General features: G+C 39.1%; 1 protein-coding gene across 3 annotated transcripts in view; it reads right to left on the bottom strand.

The window, feature by feature from the left end:
- COL5A1 (collagen type V alpha 1 chain) overlaps window positions 1-23,493 on the bottom strand; it is a 307,559-nt gene that overhangs the window by 152,041 nt on the left and 132,025 nt on the right. For all 3 annotated transcript variants that reach the window (XM_007475261.3, XM_007475262.3, XM_016433131.2), the window contains exon 5: window positions 1,760-1,891. In XM_007475261.3, the coding sequence (XP_007475323.1) occupies window positions 1,760-1,891 (132 nt within the window). The remainder of the gene's footprint in view (window positions 1-1,759; window positions 1,892-23,493) is intronic.

Genomic DNA, 23,493 nt, shown 5'->3' with positions numbered 1-23,493 from the left:
GGGGTTTGTGGGAAATGCAAAACTATTTCTGGCTTAGGTACCTACTTTTAGACCCATAAAACAAGATGGTCCAACCGGTTCTAAACTCAGTTTTAGAGGAAGCATCAAGTAGATTTTGAATTAAAGGGCTTTGGGTAAGTCTATTCACATCTCCAGACCTCAGTTTCTTCTTCTATAAAATGAGGGTATTGAATTAGATGATCTTTAATGTCTCTTCCAAGTCTAAAACTTGGTGTGTTAATCTCATTCCCAAGCAGTCAAACCAAAATGAATTTTCATTCCTGTGGAAACTATTGCTCTTTTTTCTTTATTCTTCACATAAATTAAATAAAGTATGCAGAACACCCCCAGAGGAGGCAGACTTGTGAATGGTTTCAAGAGGTTCTGATATGACAGTCAACAAGGACAGAAAGACAGTTATATTTTGACAGCAACACACAAGAACCCCTAGGGTTTGGGGTTCTTTGCTTTAGCTGCCAGGCATTTTTTGAGTTCCTCCTGGCTCACTTAGGTTGGTTTCTTACTTACTTCAGCTGATAGGTAATCTCTTGGGTTACAAGTAGGGTGATCAAAATTATGCTTAAGGAGTTCCTGCTGTACTCAAGAGCTATAGTTTTGAACAATTGTACTTTGTTTTATTTAGTAAAAAACAGCCCAAAGTTCTATAAGTGTTTGAAAATTTACAGAGCACTTTCCACTCAATTACCTCGTGGCAAGTGCTAATATCCCTATTTTACAGATGAGTAAATTAAGCCTTTGAGTTACTGTCCCAGTCTTATAATTAGAAAGTGTCAGACCTGAAACTCTGAGTCTCACCCTCATGGTGTTATGGCATCACTGAGTCCATTTTAAAATGTACTGGGAAGTACTTGCTATTTAAGTTCACTCTCTGGTGATTCTTTTTTTACTGTGAAGAAACCTCTTTTCAAGTGACTTGTCACCCCATAACTTATCATTTGGATATATACAAACTTTCACAGGATCATAGGATTTATAGCTGAAAGAGAGCTTGGACATAGACTTCTCTTACCCTTTCATTTTAAAGATGAGAATACTGAGGTTCAAAACTTAAAAGTGACTTCCTTAGTATCATGCATACAGTATGTAGTAGCATACAGTATATTATTTACTGTGATATCAACAAGGAGTTAATAATATAATAGCACGATTTCAAATCCAGATCTTTAAAAAAAAACAAAACCCTTACCTTCCATCTTAGAATCAATACTGTGTATTAGTTCCAAGGCAGAAGAGTAGTAAGGGCTAGGCAATGGGGGTCAAGTGACTTGCCCAGGGTCACACAGCTGGGAAGTGTCTGAGGCCAGATTTGAACCTAGGACTTTCTATCTCTAGGTCTGGCTCTCAATCCACTGAGCTACCCAGCTGCCCCCCCCAATCCAAATCTTTTTAAATTCAAATTTAGTGTTCATGATCATCATATATTGTACTTGCATCTGACTAACTGACTAACTTACTAACTGTAAGTCATTCCTCTCCAGATCCCAAAACAGTGCTGTTTGTAAATCCTAAACATGAATGTAATGGATATCTCAGAAGGATGTGATGAGCATCTCAGAAATGCTCCTATCCCTGAGGATGTGAAGAGGCTATAACGTGTCTAGAGGGTGAGGGCAGAATAGTCTTCTCATGTATTCATCTGTATAAACATGACTACAAATGAGGTCTAAGAGACACTCTAAGTTCCTAATGATTTTAAGGGGATATAAAGCATTCAGAAGGCAGGAGAGTGTCTTCTTACATATTCATCTGGGTTGGGGTCCTGAGACTGTGGGGTGTCTGGAACAGCAGTATCACAATCCGGGCTGTAGTGTTCGCAGTAATCATATGCCGCTCTGGCGTCAGGGATGATAAGGAGTTGCTGGATGTCACCCTGGAGAAAATAAAGAAAGAGAGAAAAACTATGAATAATGGTTGACATTTATATAGTACTTCAAGCATTATAAAACAATATCTCTTTAGGGAAGGGATATATGGGGGCTCCCTCCTATGATGCTCCTAACTTAGGAGATCAATCCTAAAGAAATGTCATGGGTATTTAGAAGGTAAGTGACTGATCTAGGGTTCCACACATAGTTAACGTCAGAAGAGAGATCAGAAGTCAAGTTTTCTTTCTTTCCCTTTAAAATTTTTTTCTCCAATTACATGTAAAGACAATGTTTTAACATTTTTTAAATTTTGAGTTCCAAATTCACTCTCTCCCTCCCTTCCTTGCCTCCCCCTTCCTGAGATAATAAACTATTTTACAAAACATTTTTCCATGAGTCATTTTGTAGAAGAGATCTCTAACCAAAAATAAAGAAGAAAAGAACAAGAATAAGAACTAGAAGACAGATGGCAGTTTTTACCAGGGGTCTTTGGGACTGTCTTGGATCACTGTGTTGTTGAGAATAAGTAGGTCATTAATAATTGTTTGTCAAACAATATTGCTGTTACAATAAACAGTATTCTCCTGGTTCAGCTTAAGAAATCAGGTTTTCTTGAAATCACGATCAGTACCATAGCCAGCAACTACCTTGCTTCTCCAAGCATAATTCACATTTTACCAATGAAAACTTGAAGGAGCATAGGAGCATAGATTTCAAGTTGTCAGGAATCTCAGAGGTAAGCTCATCCAACATCCTTGCTTCTCAAGCTCAGAAAGATTAAGTAACCTTCCCATGATTATAACATTACTATAAAATATCCAGCAAATTGAATCTAGATTACTCTTGATGTATGGTTCAGCATGCTTTCCATTACACTAAGCTGGTGGAAAGGGGCAGCTAAGTGGTACAATGCATACAGCAATAAACTTGGAATCCAGAAGACCTGAGTTCAAATCTAATTTCAGATACTTATAGTTTTGAGGACCTAAATAAGTCACTTAACCTCAGTTTGCCTCAGTTTCCTCATCTGTAAAATGGGAGTAATAATAACACTCATCTTACAGAGTTACTGTAAGGATTAAATAAGATAATATTTGTAAAATTCTTTAGAAACCATGAAGTATTATATAAATGTTAACTATTTTTACTTCTATTCAATAAGCATTCAGTAGCAATCATAACTAGTATTCATATAATGTTATGGTTTGCAAAATATTTTATAAATGTCATCCCAGCTGATCTTTGCAACTCTGGGGGCTATGAACTATTATCATCCCAATTTTGCAGAGGAGAAAACTAAAGTTTAGTGACTTGCCTATACTCATACAGCTAGTAACTCTCTAAAGTAGATTTTAAACTGAGGTCTTTTTAACTAAGAAGTCAGCACTCTATCTATTCAAGGACTATACTAATCTGTAAATAAAAAGGGGGTTCATATCATCACCCAAAGATCCCCTGAATTTCTCCATTTCCCTATACAGCCAAGTCTGGTCCCATACTTTGAGAAGCTCATAATGGGCTCTTACAACTATACTTGATGTACCAACTTGGATCATACAGTCACCACGTGGTGTCATCAGCAAACCCCTTTATGAATGAGGTCCTCGCCCCATCCAGACTGCAAGCAACTTGAAGACAAGGCATGTGTTTCATGCTTCCTTCTGTGCCAAGCTGAGGAGAGGACTGTATGTACTCAGTGAAAACTTGTGACAAGTCATGAGAAGAGAGAGAACTAGAGGGGCGCAATAATCCACGAAATCTACTTCTAAATGGCCCTTAGTGAAGTATAAGGTGTGGGTGGCTTCAGGAAGCTGAGAGGAGGAATTGGAAGAAAATTTCACAATTTACCAGGAGTGTTTCATTCCTGTTAAATACACGAATCATTTCTTAATTTTTCAGTGTATAAAAATTTCCCAATTAAATGCTTATATATATATATATATATATACTTACACATATACACATGTTTTATATACTTGCATGTGTATACAGACACATTAAATACATGTATATACTGCATGTTTATGTGTATGTATATATAAGTATATATTTATACATACATATGCCTATAAATAAATGTGTATATATATAAATATATACATGTGTGTATATCTATACACATACAGACATGTGTATAGGTACACACACATATATAAAATTTCTAACAAGAGTTTTATTCCCATTTGTGAAACTGCTTTATATTCATCCTTACCCTAGGGCCACCTTTACTTCCTGATTCCCTCTCCTTAGATAAAATGAAGTTGTTCTCCCAGAGGGAGCTAGAGGGCAAGATGAAAGTAGTTTGCTTGATAATCCTGGGTTTTCCTCCAAGGAAGACTGAAAGTCTATAATATCCTGTAAAGTAACTTGAAATGAATCCCTTTCTCTGAAGAAAGATAAGGTTTAGAGCCACCAATACAGTCAGTGAAGCCCAAACAGAATGAGAAGAGCTGAGTTTTTTCTCTTTTACTTTTTCAATTTGAAAGGACCCAGAGGTAGAACTAGGGAAGGGAACTTGATCCATTTTCCCTGGCATTTCTACATAGCAAAAGATTATTTCTAGGGGTGTTTCAGAGCTCCCTTGAGGTCAATTCAAGGAGTGTTAGTTTAATAGTTTTTGCATAAATTCTCAAATTCCGCCCCCCCATACACTTTTTTTTTTTTTTGGTCAGCATGCAACTCTTCCTTTGTCTTATCTAGGGCTCATTATGTCTCTAATTGTGAAGCCTTCCACCAAAATCACATGAAAAATCATTCAACATCATAGTTCATTGGGGAAGGTTGCGAAGCTAGGGCTCACCTTTAAAAAGATTCCAGAGCATTCTAAAATGCCTGAAGTGTTTCAAAGCTACATTAGCATCCAGAACATTACAAATCATAGAATTTCAGCAGGGAAGGAGACTACAGTGGCCATCTAAGCCAGCCCATATCTGAATAAGAATATTCTGTATAACCTATCAGCCAGCTGGACATCCAGCTTTGCCTGAGAACCTCTGGTAAGGGAGATCCACTACCCTAAGGGAGCCCACACTATCCTCAGTAGGACAGATCTTTTGTTGGGGAGTTTTTTCACATACCCTTTAGCTTTTTCTTAAATTCGTTTGATTGCAACTTTTATCTATCATGAGTAATTCTGCCTCACGGGATGAAGCATGACAAAAATAATACTGCTTTCATGATAGCCCTTTAAATACAATGAAGACAGCTACTCTTCACCAATTTTCTCATCTATAGGCTAAACATTCCTGATTCTTTTGATCACCCATCATGTGGCACTATCTTGAGGTCATATTTTTTTGCTCTCCTTTTGTACCAGTTCATCAGTCCCCAAACCCTGAAATATGGCCCAGAAATTAACCTAGAAAAATGGACACAAGACCGTACATATGGTCTGACAATGGCAGTGTCCCCTTCCTAATCTGGGCCACAATGCCCCTTTCAGCATAGCCTAAAGCAGCCTTACTAGTCTTTTTAGCTGCCTAATCAAACTGTTAACTCACACTAATCTTGAAGTCCACTAAAACCCAAACTTTGTATTTATCCTTATTAAATTTTATCTTATTAGATTTTGACTCACTATTCAAGACTACCGAAATTGTTTTAGATCCTGATTCTCTCATCCTGCGTGTTAGCTATTCTTCCTATCTTTGTATCATCTGCAAACTAATATGCTATTGATCAATAAAGTATTTATTAAGTGCCTACCATGTTCCAGGCACTGAGCTAGGTTCTGGGAATATAAGTACAAAGAATGTAATAATCCCTATACACAATGAATTTATATTCTAATGGGAGAAACAAGTAAACCTATAAACACACATACATAGCACAAATATGAAGTGAATAATAAACATATATTCAGGAGATCTCAAAAGTCTTTAAGCTGTGATTGCACTAAAACTTTAGGGACACCCTGGATATACATAAAAATAAAGTAGTTAAATACAAAATCCAATGGAGGAAGAGCAGTTTAGGGATTGGGAAGACTTCATGCAAAAAAGGATGCCTGAGCTGCATCTTAAAGGAAGAAAGGGGCTCTGTGTGTGGCAGAAGTAAGGAGAGAGCACATTCCATTCATGGGGGATGCACAGAGTGCAGAGGGACACACAGGAAATGGTTGTCATAAATGAAATACAGAGAGAAAGCCAAGGCCACTTTGTCTGGATTGCCAAGCAAAGTTGGGATCAGGTTGAGAAGGTCTTTAAAAGCTTCTGTCTTTGTCAGTCATTGATGAAAATGCTAAACATCATAGAAATAACAAAAAAATCTTGGAGACTTTCTGATAACCCCTCCTTAATTACTACTTCTTGGGTCTACTCAATCAGTTCCAGATGCAATTAAATTTACTGTTGTTTAGCCAATAGTTTGACCATGAAACAGTCTGATTTGAATGACTTTGTCAAATGCTTTGCTACAATATGAGTGAATTGTTTCTAGAGTATTCTCTTGACCTAATTGTAGTAAGCTTGTCCAAAAGGAAACAGTGTTATTCTAGTCTCTGATCTGCTCCTGATGAAACCATGAAAACTCTTTGCAATCATTGTTTCCTTTTTTAGTTCTTCACTAAACATTCATTTAATAATATATTTTCCTAGGGGGAGCTGAGTGGCTTGGTGGATTGGCAGATAGGCCTAGGAATGGAAGGTCCTGGGTTCAAATTTTAACTCAGACACTTCCTGGCTGTGTGACACTGGGCAAGTCACTTAACTCCCATTACCTAGCCCTTACCGCTCTTCTGCCTTGGAACCAATACACAGTATTAATTCTAAGATGGAAGGTGAGGGTTTAAAAAATAAAAATAATACATTTTCCTATCAATTGGGGAATGGCTAAATAAGTCATGGCATGTGATTGTGATGGAATACTACTGGAATGTAAGAAAAAACTGATAGGTTAATTTTGGAGGAACATGGAAAGACCTAGATGAAATTATGAAGAGTGAAATGAGCAGAACCAAGAGAACATTATATATAGCAACAGAAATACTGTTTCAAGATTGACTTGTATGTCCACCTCCAGAGAAAGAACTGATAAAGAGAAATAAGTAAGACATAGTTTTTTATATACATATATCTTTTGCCAAATGATGACTTCTCTAATAGGAGGATGGAAGGAAGGGAGACAACTAGATAGTTTAATGTAACAAATTAATTAATTTTAAAAAGTATTAATATATTCTTAAGTCAAGTCCATTAATCAATATAATGAATTCAATTTGAAGACTCTATTCTCCTCACATTTTCAAAAACTGGAACAGCATTTGCTCAACTCAAGGACTACTGTACCTCTCTCTTTCTCCATTATCTATTAGAGATTCCTAACAGTGGCTCAGTAATTATAATCACTAGTTCTTTCAGTATCTTCAGATGTAGTTTGTCTTGTCTTAACAATTAGAGTTCATTGAGACCATTTGGTAAATTAGGTCTCTTGTCCTGAATATTAACTCCTTACTAACCAATTTTTTTTCTATCCTTTCCAGTCTAAAGATCATTTATTCTCCTTGGAGAGGAACAGAAGGAATGTATAAAATGGGAAGCTCTGCCACTTGCCAATCATTCTTTATCAACATTTTATCAGTCTAATACCTCTTCTTGGATCCTCTGTTCCCTGTTCTCCAAAAAAAAAAAAATTGTCTTAAAAACCATTTTTGTTCTCCTTAGCTTTCTTATCTGGTCTCATTTCATTCTAAGTTTTAAGGTCCCTAATGTTCTTTTTATTAGACTGTGCCCCACTTTTAGTCATCCTCCATTACCTTCCCTTGTTTCCTTCTTCTCTATATCTTTCTAAATTCTAAGTTGTTTATTGAATCGCCTGTGCCTCCACATTATTTTCTTTTTAAAACTTTCCCTTTTCATCCTCATTGGAATTATTTTCTTTTTATGTCTTTAGAAATTTACTCTTGAGCTTTTCTCCTCATTCCTGGGTGGACTTCTACTATGGAACTATAGGCATTAGAAACCTCTAAAATTTTCTCTCCAAAAAAACAAGGTTGAGTGTCAGACTATGGCTACCTTTCATGATTCTCTGGCACTTTTCCTAGAAGTTTCCCTCATCTCTACTCCTGTAATCCACTTCTCCTTTCTGGTGAACATCATGCCCAGAATAGTATTGATTTCTCCATTGGTTCTTCCATTTTTGAAGGATGAAATCACCATTAAGGCAAATCAAGAAATTATTAGCCACTGCTTTTAGCAAAGAGAAAGTGCCAGCAGTCCTAACTGAATACCTCTATAACTACTTTGTTAAACTCTTCATAACTACCCTATTAGACCTTCATGCTAGATTTGTGATCTGTTTACTAAAATGCTCATCTGTTTCTTCTTTTGGCCCAAGTATCCATAATGTACTCTAGTGACAACATTGCTTCCTCTTTGCCTTTATCCAACTGGCCTCTACTATCTTTTTTCCCCCTGTTTAGTTTTTTTTAGATTTGCTGTATAAGTTCATTGGTACAGAGAACTTCCAATGTGGAAACATCCTTTAACAAAGTAGATGAGCACCTGCTCTGCAGTTCATTTATTTATTCATTCATTTATTTATTTATTTATTCATTTGTTCATTTATTTATTTACTTGTTTGTTTGTTTGTTTTATTTTGCCCAAGGTCACAGAGTCAGCATATGTTATTGGCTGGAACTCCACCAAGTCTTGTTCATTCAGAAACCAGCTCTGTACTACACTGAGTTGCCACTTACCTTTGGAAGAAAATACATGGGCATAACTTCCTAAAATATAATACTAATCTGAGTCTTTTCCCATCTGTTCTTTTTAAATAAAGTATGTCCTTCCAAGAACAATATTCCTGTCATGGATCTGATCTCAATAAATGTCAGTTACATCTCCGAAACTAAATTTGCCTCCTTGAGTCAGGAACACTAGCTCATCTTGTTACCCACACTTTTTGAATTTGTGTATAGATCCTCAAGCAATGGATTTTCTTGATGGGCCCATTCCTAAATGTTGTCTTTTGAGAGTTTCTAGACATAGCTGTTGTTAAGAAAATTCCAGAACCTTGGTAAGCTTCTAGAGAAATCACTGTGCCAAAATATGATGAGTTCAATAATATCAAGATATTCCAGAACATTCATTCTACTGGCTCGGCAACAATGACATGCCCCATCCTTAGGTCAGAAGTCTGAAGCTGGGTCTATACTGAGCATAGAGAAGGTAACATCTGACATTCTATGTGCTGTTTGAAAATGGCTTCCAAATTGCTACTTGGTGAGATGCCAGTCAGATCTTTAATCTTACTTAGAACATTTTGATTGTATAGAATATTTATTTTTTATTTCTTCATTAGCCTTCAATTCCCTCTAACTGAAAGGCCTCCTGAGCAGCTTCCACTGAGTGTTCCTTGGGCCTGATGCCCAATTACAACTTTCCTTCTTCCAGGAAGGAATGTAAGCAGCAGCTTAAAAGCCCTGAGCAACTTTGGGGTGGCTTTGTTTTCAGGCGAGTACTTAACTTTGCCTGACCTTAAGCCCAGAGGAGGGTCCAAGAAGATATGTTTAAATTTAGCAAAGTCCAAACACAACTCTGTCAGTTAAATGCAACTCAACAATGATTTATTGAGCTCCTGCTATATGAAATGCACTGGAAAGGCAAAGGTTAATAACGATACAATCCCTGTCTTAAGGAGCTCACTATTGTAAGTAGGGGGTATGAGACAGGTACATGAGTATGTGCACTAGGTGCAAGATGGCACTTGGCTTGGGAGGACACAAGTCACGGAGAAGGGCAGGAAGCGCTGAGCTAAAGGGAAAAAAGATGGAAGCTGCCAAGGAGTGATATTAATTGAGCACACTCACACAGCAGAGATGGAATTTGAACCCATGTCTCTCTTAAGAGCAAAATGCTATGTTACATAATGCTTGGAAAAGAAATATCTACTATCTATGAGAACTTGTTAATATTCAGGGATTTTGTTCTTTGGCTGAGTCTGGCTCATGACCTCTAGGACCCCATGGGGCTTAGCACCACCCCAAACATAAGGACCCTCCAACGGGGTATGCAAATCAACTAAACAAGTCTGAACTGACATTCTACTATGTACTAACTCCTGGGCTAGGTGTCACGTGGAGATACAAGAAGAGGAAATCCAGAGGTAAGTCTGTAGTGAGCAGTCATCGTCTTCTTTGAAGAAGTCATCCAGGAAAGGCATCGGACACTGTCCAGTCCTGGCCCTGCCACACACTGTCTGGGCGACCGTGGGCATAGATGTGTGGCTCTAGGCTTTCTCATCTGGCATGGGGTAGTGCTAGGCCTGTTCCATCCATATCTAGGATTCTGTGTGTTATGAATAATCCAGGTGGGCAGATAGGGTGAATGCAACCAAAAGCCTCTGAGAAAAGTGACATTTTAGCACATCCACATAGCATTTTTGAGAAACCCTTACCATCCATCCAAGGCAGAAGAGTGGTAAAGGGTAGGCAATGAGGGTTAAGTGACTCACTGGGGTCATCCAGCTAGGAAGTGTCAGAGGCCAGAATTTGATCCAAGGTCTCCTAGCAAATAGTTCATTTTGGAATATAGATGCCAGGGAAATTCAGAGACTGGTGAGTGAATGACAGCTACAAAGGGGTTGGAACTAGAGCTGGGTATTGGATGACTGTCAGGATTGGGCTAGGCAACTGAAAAGGGTTAGAACATTAGCAACAGGGAAGGGGGAAGGAAATAGAGTGAATGAAAGCATGAGAGGCAGAATGAGCATTGTGTGCATGTTCAACACTGCCTAGAATAGATATCTGTGCTGAGAAATAAGAAAAGATCAGCACAGAAAGGGAGCTTAGAGGCGAGTTAATTCAATTCCTCGTTTTACAGAGGGGGAAACTGAGACTCAATTAGGAATAACTTTCCATGGTCACACAGTAGGGGGGCAGCAGATCCAGGACTTGAATTCAGTTCTCCAGACTCCCAATCCATTATCTTTTTCTCTATATGATTACCTCCTAAAGTAATATGCCTGAGGGAAAATGGGAAGAGAGACCTCTTGGTTCACATGGCAGATAGGCTCCTAAGTTGGGCTACCTCCTTCCATTCTATATACTGAGCTACTTAAAAGCAATCTATAAGTTAGTGATGGTGGGTGGGTGGATGGGGGTCTGGAAGGAGGAACAGGGGCCAGAAATGATTCTTTTCACAAAACTCCAACTCTAGGGTTACTCCAGGCCCAGATAAGTTTCTGAGACATGCTGCTGTTTGACAAAAGGTTGCTTTTTGTTCCATATTTTGCTACCTCTGGGCTCATAGCCACAGCAAACTGTGTAGGAATAATAAATAAAGTGGGAGGGGAGAATTTTCCAGTTATTCTAGACCTAGAGGAAAGGAAGATAACAGCTCACACCCTCACCCTTCACCATTTTATAAAGTCCTCCAACATCCTAGGAAAGAGGCAGAATTCCACTCTGGAATTTTTCCCCCTTTCCTTTCCATTTCGTTTTTTCCTGTTAGGACATCTCTTTTTACATTTTCAAGGCCACCTTTGGTGGGGGGCGGTGATTTCAGAGGCTCTCAGCCCATAGCTGGAACCCTTCAGTAGATGAGAGCCATATGGCAGGAACACTGAATCCAAACCACACGTTTTTATTAAGCAGCATGACTTCAAGTTCAGATTTCAGCCAATTCGAGTAAATATCTTCCCCTTTCAACTGGCAGCTTGACATCTGAATATATGTTCTCCAAATGCATAAAATTAGAAAGTAGGAGGAGAAACCTGTGAGCCATGGAAAGGAAAGAGCAAGGATAGGGTTGCCACAGATCTGTGGAATGACTCAGTAAACAATTGGTTTCTTCCCTTTGCATGGTTACCACTGGCTTTACATATATGGTAGCATGAGTCCAGCCCAGGTTTAGGCACGAAGATCTTTTCTAAATCCTTATTCTCTTTCTCAAGCACCATGGCCAAGGGCTTACAATAAAGCCAAAGCAACTGCTTCTGGGAGAGGAAGTTGGTGACCCAGAAGGGGAATGCTCTCGCGTGGGAAAGTCAAGACTCTATTCCCCAGGCTTCCAGCCCTGATCAGACATCTCAAGCCCCTCCCAAACAATCTGCCAGACCTACAGCTGTGCAGGCTGTACACTGGAAGGGCCTCATTCTGCCCTCCCCACCACAGGGTGTACTAAAAGTCTGCTTCTTCGGGATTCTATGGCTTATGACTTGAAGCAGGGAAAAGATAGTAAGGACCCCAGACGGTCTGGGCAGGAACTCTAGCCCAACATGCCACCATCATGCTATACATTCATAAGCAGGGAAGAACATAGAAAAGGGATCTCCTATGGGGCCACTAAAATGTAGCCATATTCTCTTTTGCTTTGTTGTTTTTAAGTAGTGAAATGCCTATTAAACAAAACTCAACTACTAGAAACCTCAAATGATGAGAATTTTTAAAATCTGGAGTTACATTTAAAGGAAAATTACTAGAAAATCATCACATATCAAAGGTTTGTTTTATTAAATATAATAAATTTCCAAGAGATGTCATAGGGCCACTAGAGATTCGTCTTATCTCTTGCCTTCTACATTTACTGTCTTAAGTAGTGATTACTAACAAAAAGGCTAGGAATCAGAATACAGGTTCTAAAACATAAAATGTTAGAGTTCTCCTGATCTAACGTCAATTCTTCCCCTCAGCCACTTGACAGAGGAGGAAATGGAGACCAAGACATAAAAAATGATTGCTCTGGTTATATAGGGAAATAAATGGCTGTACTGAGACCAAAAATCTGATCACCTAACTCTTAGTCCAATATTCATTCAATGAATCACACATTCTCTATTGCTCTTATGCCGTCATTATGCTTTATGCTGAAAATATTCTTTTCCATACTCGTCTTCCATACCCCTCCACTAATTGTTAAGTCCAACTATGTCCTCTTCAACACACAGTAGGTATTCAACAAAAATTGGTTAATGTTAAATGGATAAATAAACAAATACATATTAAACATGAATGCCCTCTCAGTTTATTCATTGATAAAATAAACTTTACAAAGATGTCATTTGATCCTCAGAACAACCCTGGGAGTTGGGTGCTATTAGTTTCTTCATTTTATATTTGAAAAAACTAAGGTAGACTTGCCCAGAATCACACAGAGAGGACATCACTGAGGTTGAATTTGAACTCAGATCTTCCTGACTCCAGGCCTTAAGGACAGTCAGTCTCAGCACTCCCTCCAGTATAATACCTAGTCATTCAGATCACACAATAACAACACTATAAATTTGAGACAGGACTAAAGAAGGTTAAACCTCAATCTGAGGTAGAAGTCAGGGGCAGGGGTGGAAACGAAGAATAGCATTTGAGTTTTCGCTCAGTTAAAAGGTCAGTCTAGGGTTATAAAACCAAATGGAAGTCCCTAGGTCCCCACAGGTATATGACTCATGTCTGTCGCATTTAGTGCAGTCAGAATGTAAAGCCCATCTAAGTTCAAGTCTGTCTGGGGTCCATCCCCTGCCATTTTGCAGATGACACTGAATAATCCCACTGAAGTGTGGGAACAGCTTTGGGTCAGGCCCTCTTCAGTTCAAGTTGATGTTGATGACGTGGAATGTGGAGCCGAGTGGTTGTATAACAGAACCCAACTGAGCCAAATCTCACTGCGATTCCTCTTTTTCCGGAGCTGACAACAAGCCCTCCCCAAAGCCGGAGCCTTTCATCAACAGTAATCCCTTGGAGGGAACACTTGGAGCCTTCAGAGACAGTCAGAGCCCAACCTCCTCTGGTCATAACCGGGAACATCTTTTCCATCTAGCGCCTGATACAAGATGACTTCTACCCCTTTCATGTTTAAACATCTCAGTTAGCCTTGTTGGCTCAAACAGTGAAGTCAGAGCCCCACTCAAAGAACAAAACTCCAAACCTTTGCCCTTGCCAAGAAATAACAGCAATCACACCCAGCAGATCCTCCTTTCACCCATATCCTGCCGTCTGAGCCTGAGACATCCCTAGGGAAATCCACTCTGAAATCTAGTGCCACATTCCCGCTCTTCAGGTTGTTTTTATTGTTGCTGATTGATACGTTCACTTAATATCTCCTATTAAACCAGAAAGCCAGCAATGCTGAGAGTCAGATGTTATCAGGGAACCTCCAAGGCTCATATTCTTGGAGGAGAAAGAGAGGATCAGAGAGAGACGGAGAGACAGAGACACATAGATATAGGCAGAAACAGAGAAAGAGAAAAATAGAGGAGTGAGGGGAGGGGCAAGGGGGAGAAAGATAAGCAGAGAGGCATGGGTAGAGAGACAGATAGAGAGAGATAGAGATAGATGGAGAGAGAGAGAGAGCAACAGAGAGAGACAGAGATACAGAGACTTTTGAGAATGTGCAGGAGGAAAACAAGTGAATAGGATGCGGTTACTGACCATCTTCCATTTCCTTAAACTATGATTAGCAGACCTCAGAGTAAAGGGCAATCAGGCAGTGGGAGAAGTCCTCATTCTAGGTCCCTGAACAGAGACAGGGTATAAGTTACCACACTCATAATATGAACCCCTTCTGGTATACTGCTTGAGGAAGAATTTTACTGACTCCATTTCTTTTTCTATTTTGAATAGAGTTTCCTGCTCTTATCCAGACTTCTTGGGAGCTGGTTTGGGCTTCAAATATTGTATTGCAAAGCTTGGGAGAGGAGCAAGGGAGAGATTTAAATTAAGCCACTTTCCCCATTAATAAATAGCATGCTTTAATCAAACACATGTTTATTCTAGTCTGTAAAGCCAACCACTACAAATTATTGCATTTCCTCTTTTAAAGTCCCAATTCATACTCTGATCACTAGGAAAGGATATTTACAAAAGAAATGTGGGAAACACAAACCTCCAAGCTCCTGACTCCCATAGGTTTCAGTAAAGGAGGAAGTAAATTCTAGACTTAGAATCTGGTCAAAGAAATGAAATGACTCTCTAAGGCCAAAAAGGAAATGAAGGAAAGAGGTGGCATTAAAAAAATAAAAAACCCTTACCTTCTTGTCTTAGTTTCAGTTCTAAGATAGAGGATTGGCAAGGGCTAGGCAACCGGGGTTAAGTGACTTGCTTGGGGTCATGTAGGTAGGAAGTGTCTGAGGCCAGATTTGAATCTAGGCCCTCTGACTCCAAGCCTGGCACTCTATCCACTAAGCCACTTAATTGTTCCCTTGGAGGTGGCATTTAAACCTAGGTCCTCCAACTCCAAATCAGACCAAAAGCAGACATTCAGCAAAAATCTCAACTTGGGAACAAAAAAGATGAAAATAGAATTGAATACTTTAATTGATTTTCTCCTGAGTTTGTGAGATAGATAGAGCCCTTATCATTATGCTCATTTTTTAGATTTAGGAAACTGAGGCACAGAGATGATAAATGTCTCACCTGAGGTCACACAGATAATAAAAGTGGGGATCAGAGCTCAGAATTAGTTCTTCAAATCCCAAGCATCCTATATGCTAGATCCTATATACTGTATCCTATATGTCCATCCCATATGCTACAATGTCACAAGATATCCTGAGGCCTTTGCCTTAGCAATGACCTGTCTGAACAAAGTAAGCTTGAACAGCACCTCTTTTTATGATGAGGTTTTAGAAGGATTTCTGGTCTTATTGCGGGAAGATTGCAAAAGCACATGTTAAATTAATGTCCTCAAATTTCTCATGGAAGACAGATTTTGAATGGTGGGTAAAATGTGTTGGGAGCCCATGAAATGTATTATTAGATGGGCCACAATGTCAGATGGCCTAATGGATAGAGAACCAAGAGTAGAGTCAGGAAGGTCTGAATTCAAATCTGGCCTCAGATACTTCCTAGCTTTGGGATCCTAGGCAAGTCACTTAACCCTGAGTGCCTCAGTTTCTTCATCTGCAAGCTGGAAAAATAAGCTGGTGAAGAAAATGGTACACCATTCTAGTATCTTTGCCAAGAAAACCCCAAATGGGGTCATGAAGAGTCAGACATGATTAAATGGCTGAATAACAAACACAATGTCAGAGAGAATGAAGAGTGAGCTGGAAAGTTAATTATAATAATTATAATAACTTATTTATCTGGATCTTTAATGTTGGCCTCATAGCTTACATACATTGTCTCATTTGAGCCTCCTTTTGACCCTTTAAAATAAGATAGGGGCTACTGTTCTTCCTTTACAGATGAGGCCTTGGTCACTGCTAGTGGTCAAGGTAAGAACTGCTCTGGGGTGTTCCTGACTCCAAAGCTACATATTTTTCTCCTTCATCAAAGTCTCTCAACCCTCTGTAAAAGCCCTTTTGTAATTACACATCATTGAAGACTTAGATTGTTATATGACTGACCTGCTACAAAAATTAAATATGCCAAAGGAAATAAAGTTATCCAATCCAAATAGTAGTAGACCTACAGTAAATCATTAATCTTCTTCAGTAGGCCCTGAGTCAGCCAGGAGCCATCCCAAAATGTCTTCTTTGCTGGGCAGGAGGCTCAGATTATTCCATGACATGATTTTTTTATAAGATATCCTGAAACTAGCCCTGGACATAGGAAGCATTCAAGATAGACAGTATTGGACTTCAATACTATCTTCTAAAGGAAGAGCTCTTAAACTGAGGCCCATGAACATATCTGTGTGTGAATGTGTGAATGTGTGTATTTAAATGGATATAACAATAATATGGAAATAGGTCTTGATCAATGACACATGTAAAACCCAGTGGAATTGTGCATTGACTATGGGAGAGGGGAGAGGTGGGGAGGGAAAGAACATAAATCATGTAACCATGGAAAAATTCTCTTAATTAATCAATTAAATAAATTAATAATAATAATAAATAATTAATGGATATAAGCTACTCATGTATACATTGAATATACCTAAGTTGTACTTAAAGGGTCAGCTAGGTGGTACAGAGGATAGAGCACCAGAATTGTCATCAGGAAGTCCTGAGTGCAAAACCATCATTAGACACTTGCTTATTGTGTGACCCTGGGCAAGTCTATTAACTCTTGTTTATCTCAGTTTCCTCATCTATAAAATGAGCTGGAGAAGGAAATGGTAAACTACTCCAGTATCTTTGCCCAAAAAAAAAAACAACTCCAAATGGACCAGGGTCAGGGAGAGACAGACATGAATGAAATGATGAACAAGTTGTATTATATGAATATGCCTTAGATGCATGTATATACATATGTGTGTGCATGTTGCAATCTCCTTACTCTTCCTGAAATTGTGGCCAATCCAATAATGCATTTTACAAGCCCTTAATACTCTTGACTTGTTGTGTAGAACTTGTGGCTTCTTCCACCAGAAAGTTGAGACTGGCTTAAGATGTAGTTTTGAAATCTTCTCATAAGACCATCAATCCTTCTATAACTCCATCATAAAAGGGGCTGTTCAAGCTTGCCTTGACTGGACAAGTAGAAGAAAGTTCTGTTTGGAATAATTTTCAAGATGAAGGTTCCAGGATGTCTTATGACATTGTCGTTCACAGGAAGGAACACTACTTGGAGTAAGGAGACTTGGGTCTCAGCTCTGATCTCTAATACCCTTATTATCTGTATGACCTCCAATGAAACACTTCACCTATATTATATGGGCCTTAATTTTCTAAAATAAATAAACATATATACATGCATACATATGTATAGGATCATATTTAAATATAATTGACTTTATTATTCTACTTATTGTATTTTATCCATTTAAAAATATATTCTGAGAAAGGGTCCAGAGCCTTCACTGGAATGGCAGAGGGGATCCAGGGCACAGAAACTTCTCAATTCTCAAGCTCCCTGCACTTATACAAGTTAAACATCAGACAAGAAGTAGCAGTTAGAAATTGTCCAAAAGAAAGAAAAAAAAGGAAGGAAAAAAAGAAGAGGAAAGAAAAGAAAGGAAAAGAAAAGAAAAGAAAAGAAAAGAAAAGGAAAGGAAAGAAAAGGAAAAAGAAAAGAAAAGAAATGAGGTAGCAGAATGAATTCTATAGGGGCTGCACTAATGAAACCAACTGGCTTGCCATTTAAGAATAATACAATTATCCCATAGTTAAGAAAATCTAGAGAAGACCAAAACCTGGCATTTTCAATTTTAAAGGTCTTTGCTAATAAATATATAAAATATGTGAGCAAACTTGGATTCAACAATCCTATCAAGCAAGGTAGTCTGTCTAAATACATCTTTCCAATAAGGAAGCTCTGCTCTGGCCAAGCTAGAATAATCACTGTTCCCAAAATACATTGGGCTCAATTCTATCTTCACACTGTTATTCCTTCTGCTTCCCTTGCCTGAAATTATACTTGTTCTTTCATTCTCCCTACTCAACCCAGCACCATGCCACATACACATTTTTTGTTTGTTTTATCCACACTCCATTTGTCCTTAAAGGTTCAGCTTCACACATGAAGTGTTACCCTGCTACTTTACCAATGATCTTGCATCATTCACTTCTCTCACCTGTCTATACCCTGCACAGGTGCCAAAGATGGCAGGCAGAGCACTCTCTGTGGGCACTCAGCTCCCCCCCCCCCAGTTAATTACTAGAAATGCAGAGGGACTCAGGTGGAGCTGCTCCCTTCCCTCTCTCCATCACATCTGATGATATTTTTTTCACATTTCCTACCCCCCTCTGCCCATCAGCCAATGGGAGCACGAAGAGGGTAATGTGGGTGGCTCAAAGGAGGCAGAGCTGGAGGGGAGAAGAGTGCTCAGCCCCTCTCTTCTCCTCTCTACATTTGATGAGGACATTCTTTACTTCACCCACCCTTCTACACATTAGCCCAATGGGAAGGTTTTCTCCCTCTCCTTTGTGGGGTAAAGGGGAGGGGGGGAATACTACTGTCACTTGGTCTGGGAGGGTGGAGTTGGGGCAGAGCCAACCACTCCATCTCTAAAATGTTCGCCATCACTGGTCTATACCGAACAATTCAGCTACTGAATAGACGCTGGTTTGTACTGAACTTTAGCTAGTTCATATTGGTTACTCTCAGATACTCAACAAGACAACAAAGTCTTTGAGGGAAGGGCCACTGTTTCTCCTTTTGTCTTAGCTCCTGTAGTGCCACACACTGAATAGACATCAATTCAACTGAGTTGGGCATGGTGGTACATGCCTATGATTCTATTCTATAAAAGCCAGAGGATAATTGGATGCCTTGAGCTAGGGAATTCTGAGTAGCACTGGTGCCAAAGCTGATTGGTTTTCTGCACTGTCTGGTTCCAATATGAGGAGCTGCCAAGAGTAGGGATTCACTGAGCTGCCTAAGGAGGGGCAAAGGTAGAAAAAGGAGCAGGTCAAAGTTTCCAGGACCATCAGCAAGGGGTTAAGCTTACGAGAACAAGAGAGAAACATAGATAGGAACAGAGACAGTAAGACACAGAGATAAAGTAAAACAGTTAGATAGAGAGAGAAAGAGAGTCAATAAAACAGAAAAAGAAAGAAGCACAGAGTGTGACAGAGAAAGAGAAAGGAAAATATGAGACAGATAGAGAAACTGTTCTTCAAAATATACTCAAATCTGATAAAGCACAGAGGCTTCCAAAAGCTTCTCCTCAGCTTTATATAATGCTTGGACCAGCTCTCCTGGCAGGAAGTCAACAGCCAGAAACCATAAATGAGAAATCTATGAGCACAAATCCAGTTAGTACCAGCATCTTGCAAGTTTTTCTTGGAAAAATTCCAGAGACCAGGATCTACAAAGGGCACTGTAAATATAGCCTTTTGATGAATTTTTCATCAGGGACAAGAAAATCAAATGGGTGAAACATCATTAACTATTTAACTAACACAAACGATACTAAGCCACTTGAAATGCATCAAGTTCCCACACAGAGAGGAAGTGGAAGGAAGTTTCTAGGATGCTCTTCTTGGAATGAGTGTGTGGCCATCCTTGCTGAGGAGAAGAAAGTTAAACACACAACGACAAATAGTCTTCTGTATTTCTCAAATGCCCATGGACACTGCTCACTGAGTTGTAGAATATTCCTGATAGCTTCCCTTTGGTCTCAACTTGGTGGCTTCTCTACAGCCAGTGTATTCCTTCTTCATTCTTGTTGGCTGGACAGCTCTGCTCTTGTCTTAATGTGTTTCAGTCACTTATCTAAGGATACCTGATGATCTAGACTTCCTCCCACCTTCCTGCCCACCCAAATTCTGTCTCTATATCTGTCTGTGTGTCTCTATCCTCATTCCCAACCTCACCCAAGTGCTATATAATTAACACTTCCATGTCAGCAAATAATTCATTTGGTCTGAACTACAGGAAAGATTCTAGGATAAAGGGAATTGATTGCAGACTGTGAATTAAATGGACTTGAGAGGTCATTGAATCTAATATCTCCTATCCAGTAGAAGATTCACCCTTGAAATATTAAATTAGAATTTATCTCTTTACATGTTATAACCACCAGTAGAATATAAGCTCCACAAGGGCATGAACATATTTTTGTTTTGTCTCTAATCCCCAGTATCTTGGAAGGGCCTTTGTACATAGTAGGTACTTTCAGATTGGAACATTGATGAAGGCCTCAAATACTCAAATGAATATGATTTAATTAATTCAGATATTTCCTCCAATACAAAGATCACAATGCATACATTCTCCTGTCCCTGTATTATGCATGCCCATGTCTTATGAAAAGTTCCCCACAGGGAGTAGCTAGGTGGCTCAGTGGATAGAGAGACTGGAGATAGGAGGTCCTGGGTTCAAATCTGGTCTCAGACCTTCCCAGCTGTGTGACCCTGGGCAAATCACTTAAGCCCCATTGGCTAGCCCTTACTGCTCTTCTGCCTTGTAACTAATACCTAATATCAAATTTAGGAAAGAAGGTAAATAGTTGTTTTTTTTTTAAGTTGCCCCCCCCAAGAGATCCATCCTCAAGCCTACGGGCTAGAAATCTTCCTCCTTTTATCTTCACATCACAGGGAAATTAATGAAAACTATGGTTATCTATCTATCATCCATTGCTCTAGTCATGTAGGCAGCCTATCTTTTCTTTCAATCTTAAATTTGCCTGATGATACCCATGCCCTTCAAAGTTCGTCAGTTGTGGTATGTTGTAGTTTAATCCAACCAAGAATCTCTGCACTGCCACTCCATTATGCTCATTTCAGTTCTTCCGGGGTATGTTATGGGCTATCTCTCACAGCCATATAACAATGAAAGAATACTAACATTTAAAAGATATGCCTTTGTTTCAGGGAGAAATGTGAGATTATTAAAGAACCTCTGAAATCTCCTAAGGGCAATTCAGACTAATATCCTCTTATTTAATTCATGGTCCATTTTTTTTTCCATATGCACTTACCTTTCATCTATACATACTAACTTAAAGGTTCTTTATTTTTTTCTAATGAAAATTTTTATTTGAAAGACTCTTTAGATCATTCTGCCAATTATATAGAATAATCTGGAAAATAGCCATTCTTCATCCACTTGAGTTTGTGTGTAGATGATCATACCAAACCTCTTTGAAAAGTTATGGTCTTCTTCCATGAAGTTCTACAATGTTTTGGGGTTTAATGCAAGCAGCATGATGTCATCTGCAAACAGAATCAACTGGAAGAAGTTGCTCATCATCTTTATTCTTTTCCCTGGATCTCTTCCATCAAAGTATTGAACATGTTTAATGGATATTCATCTCCCTCTTTTGTGCCTCATCTGCTACTAATGACCACAAAATCAATGAATAAAGTTATCTCTGTTGTAATACCCTTCAAGGAATCTTGAATGATTTTGATGTATAGATGATCTACACTGATTGGAAATAGCTTCAAGGCAATGTTTTATTCAAAACAAATTAAATTTTTTGAATAAACAGCAGACAAGAAGCACAATAAAATCTTATATTCTCTATATCTTTCAGTTAAATGTGTGGTGGTAAAAATACTTTCCAATCCCTTGCCAAATCTTGTCATTTCTCCCTCTGTAACATTCTTTGTATATACCCCTTTTTTGACCTGCCCCATAGCTATCACCTGGTTCAAGTCTTGATCATACCTAGCCTGTATTAGTGTAATAATACAATCAGTCAACAAACATTTATGAAGTTGTTACTGTGCTACATTCTCAAGATGCAAAGGAAAGTAACATCACAGTTCCTGCCCTCAAAGCACAACTATCCCACTATCCCAATGGAGGGACAACATGAAAATAATTAGGGAGAGAGAGAGAGAGAGAGAGAGAGAGAGAGAGAGAGAGAGAGAGAGAGAGAGAGAGAGAGAGAGAGAGAGAGAGAGAGAGAATAGATGGAAGGTAATGCAAAAAGGGAAAGCATTAATAGTGAAATGTACATGGAAAAGGACTCCTACTGAAGGCAGTCATTGAAGCTGAACCTTGAAGGAAGCCAAGGAAACAAAGATGAAGGAAGGCAGCATTCTAAGCATGGAGAACAGCCTGATGTCCCATCCTCAAGTCTATTCCCATTCTAATCAATCCTCCATTCAGCTGCCAGGGTGGTTTTTACAAAATGTTGGTCTAATTATATAGCATACCCTTACTCAAGCAGTTCCAGTGATTTCCCACTAAATACCAGGATCAAAGATAAATACTTCTTTTCTTGGCATTTAAAGCTATTTGTTATCTAGAATCTATCTATACCTCCATTATATCTGACACCCCCCCATAATCTATGACCCAGCTACACTGACTCCCTTACACAATAAACTCCATCTCCTGTCTCTCTGCCTTCTCACTGGCTGTCCCTCATGTCTAGAATGCTCTCCTCCCTCATTTTGGCCTGCTAGTTTCTCTGACTTCCCACAAGATTCAGTTCAAATCGCTCTTTCTCTAGAAGATGCTTCTGGCCACTAATTAGTGCCTTCCTCTCTGGGATCATCTTCCATCTACTCTGTCTAGATCTTGTATGTACCTAGCTATTCACATTTGTTTCCCCCATTAAAATGAGAGCTTCTTCAGCTCATGGACTGTTTTTGCCATTCTTGGTACTTCCATTTCTTAACACAGTGCCTGGTCCATAGTGCTTAATAAGTGCTGTTGACTGAATGACTGACTGTTTCAAAGTACTGCCTGTTCCCTAATAGTATCTTCATTAACAATGTCCTCAATAAAGATGGCGACTCTCAAAAAATATGGAAGATCAAAAATACAAAATATCATGAGTGTTGATGCTGCAAGTACTGGACTTGGGATTCAGGAAGACATCAATAACCACTCAAAGAAGTGTGGCCTCTCCACCCATACGGAAAAGAACAGTTGGATGAAGGATGCTATTGATTTTCAACACACATCTGAAGGAATGCCTTGTAGAACTTATGTGTATATAGGATATGCAATAAATAATGAGATCAATCCAGAACTGGAAAGGAGGAAGTCAGCAGGTTAGATTGCTTTTGGAGAAATGCAAAACATCTTTATGATGCCAAGCTTCACATAACAGCAAAAGAGTTCAACTTTTCAGTGCAAATATTTTACCATTGCTTCTACATAATAAGACCTGAAATACCATTGCCTCCAGAGAACTAAATATAAGAATCACACAGAGGGCAATATAAAGACCAGTGGCTCAACAGATAGACTGTTGGGTCTGAAGTCAGGAAGACCTGGGTTTGAATCTGGCCTCAGACACTTCCCAGCTGTGTGACCCTGGGCAAGTCACTTAACCCCCATTGCCCAACCCTTACCACTCTTCTGCCTTGGAACCAATACACA

This window comes from Monodelphis domestica, chromosome 1, assembly GCF_027887165.1.
Source record: "Monodelphis domestica isolate mMonDom1 chromosome 1, mMonDom1.pri, whole genome shotgun sequence".
NCBI lineage: Eukaryota > Metazoa > Chordata > Mammalia > Didelphimorphia > Didelphidae > Monodelphis > Monodelphis domestica.
The sequence above is the reverse complement of the archived record's forward strand: the minus strand, read 5'-3'. Positions and strand labels throughout refer to the sequence as shown.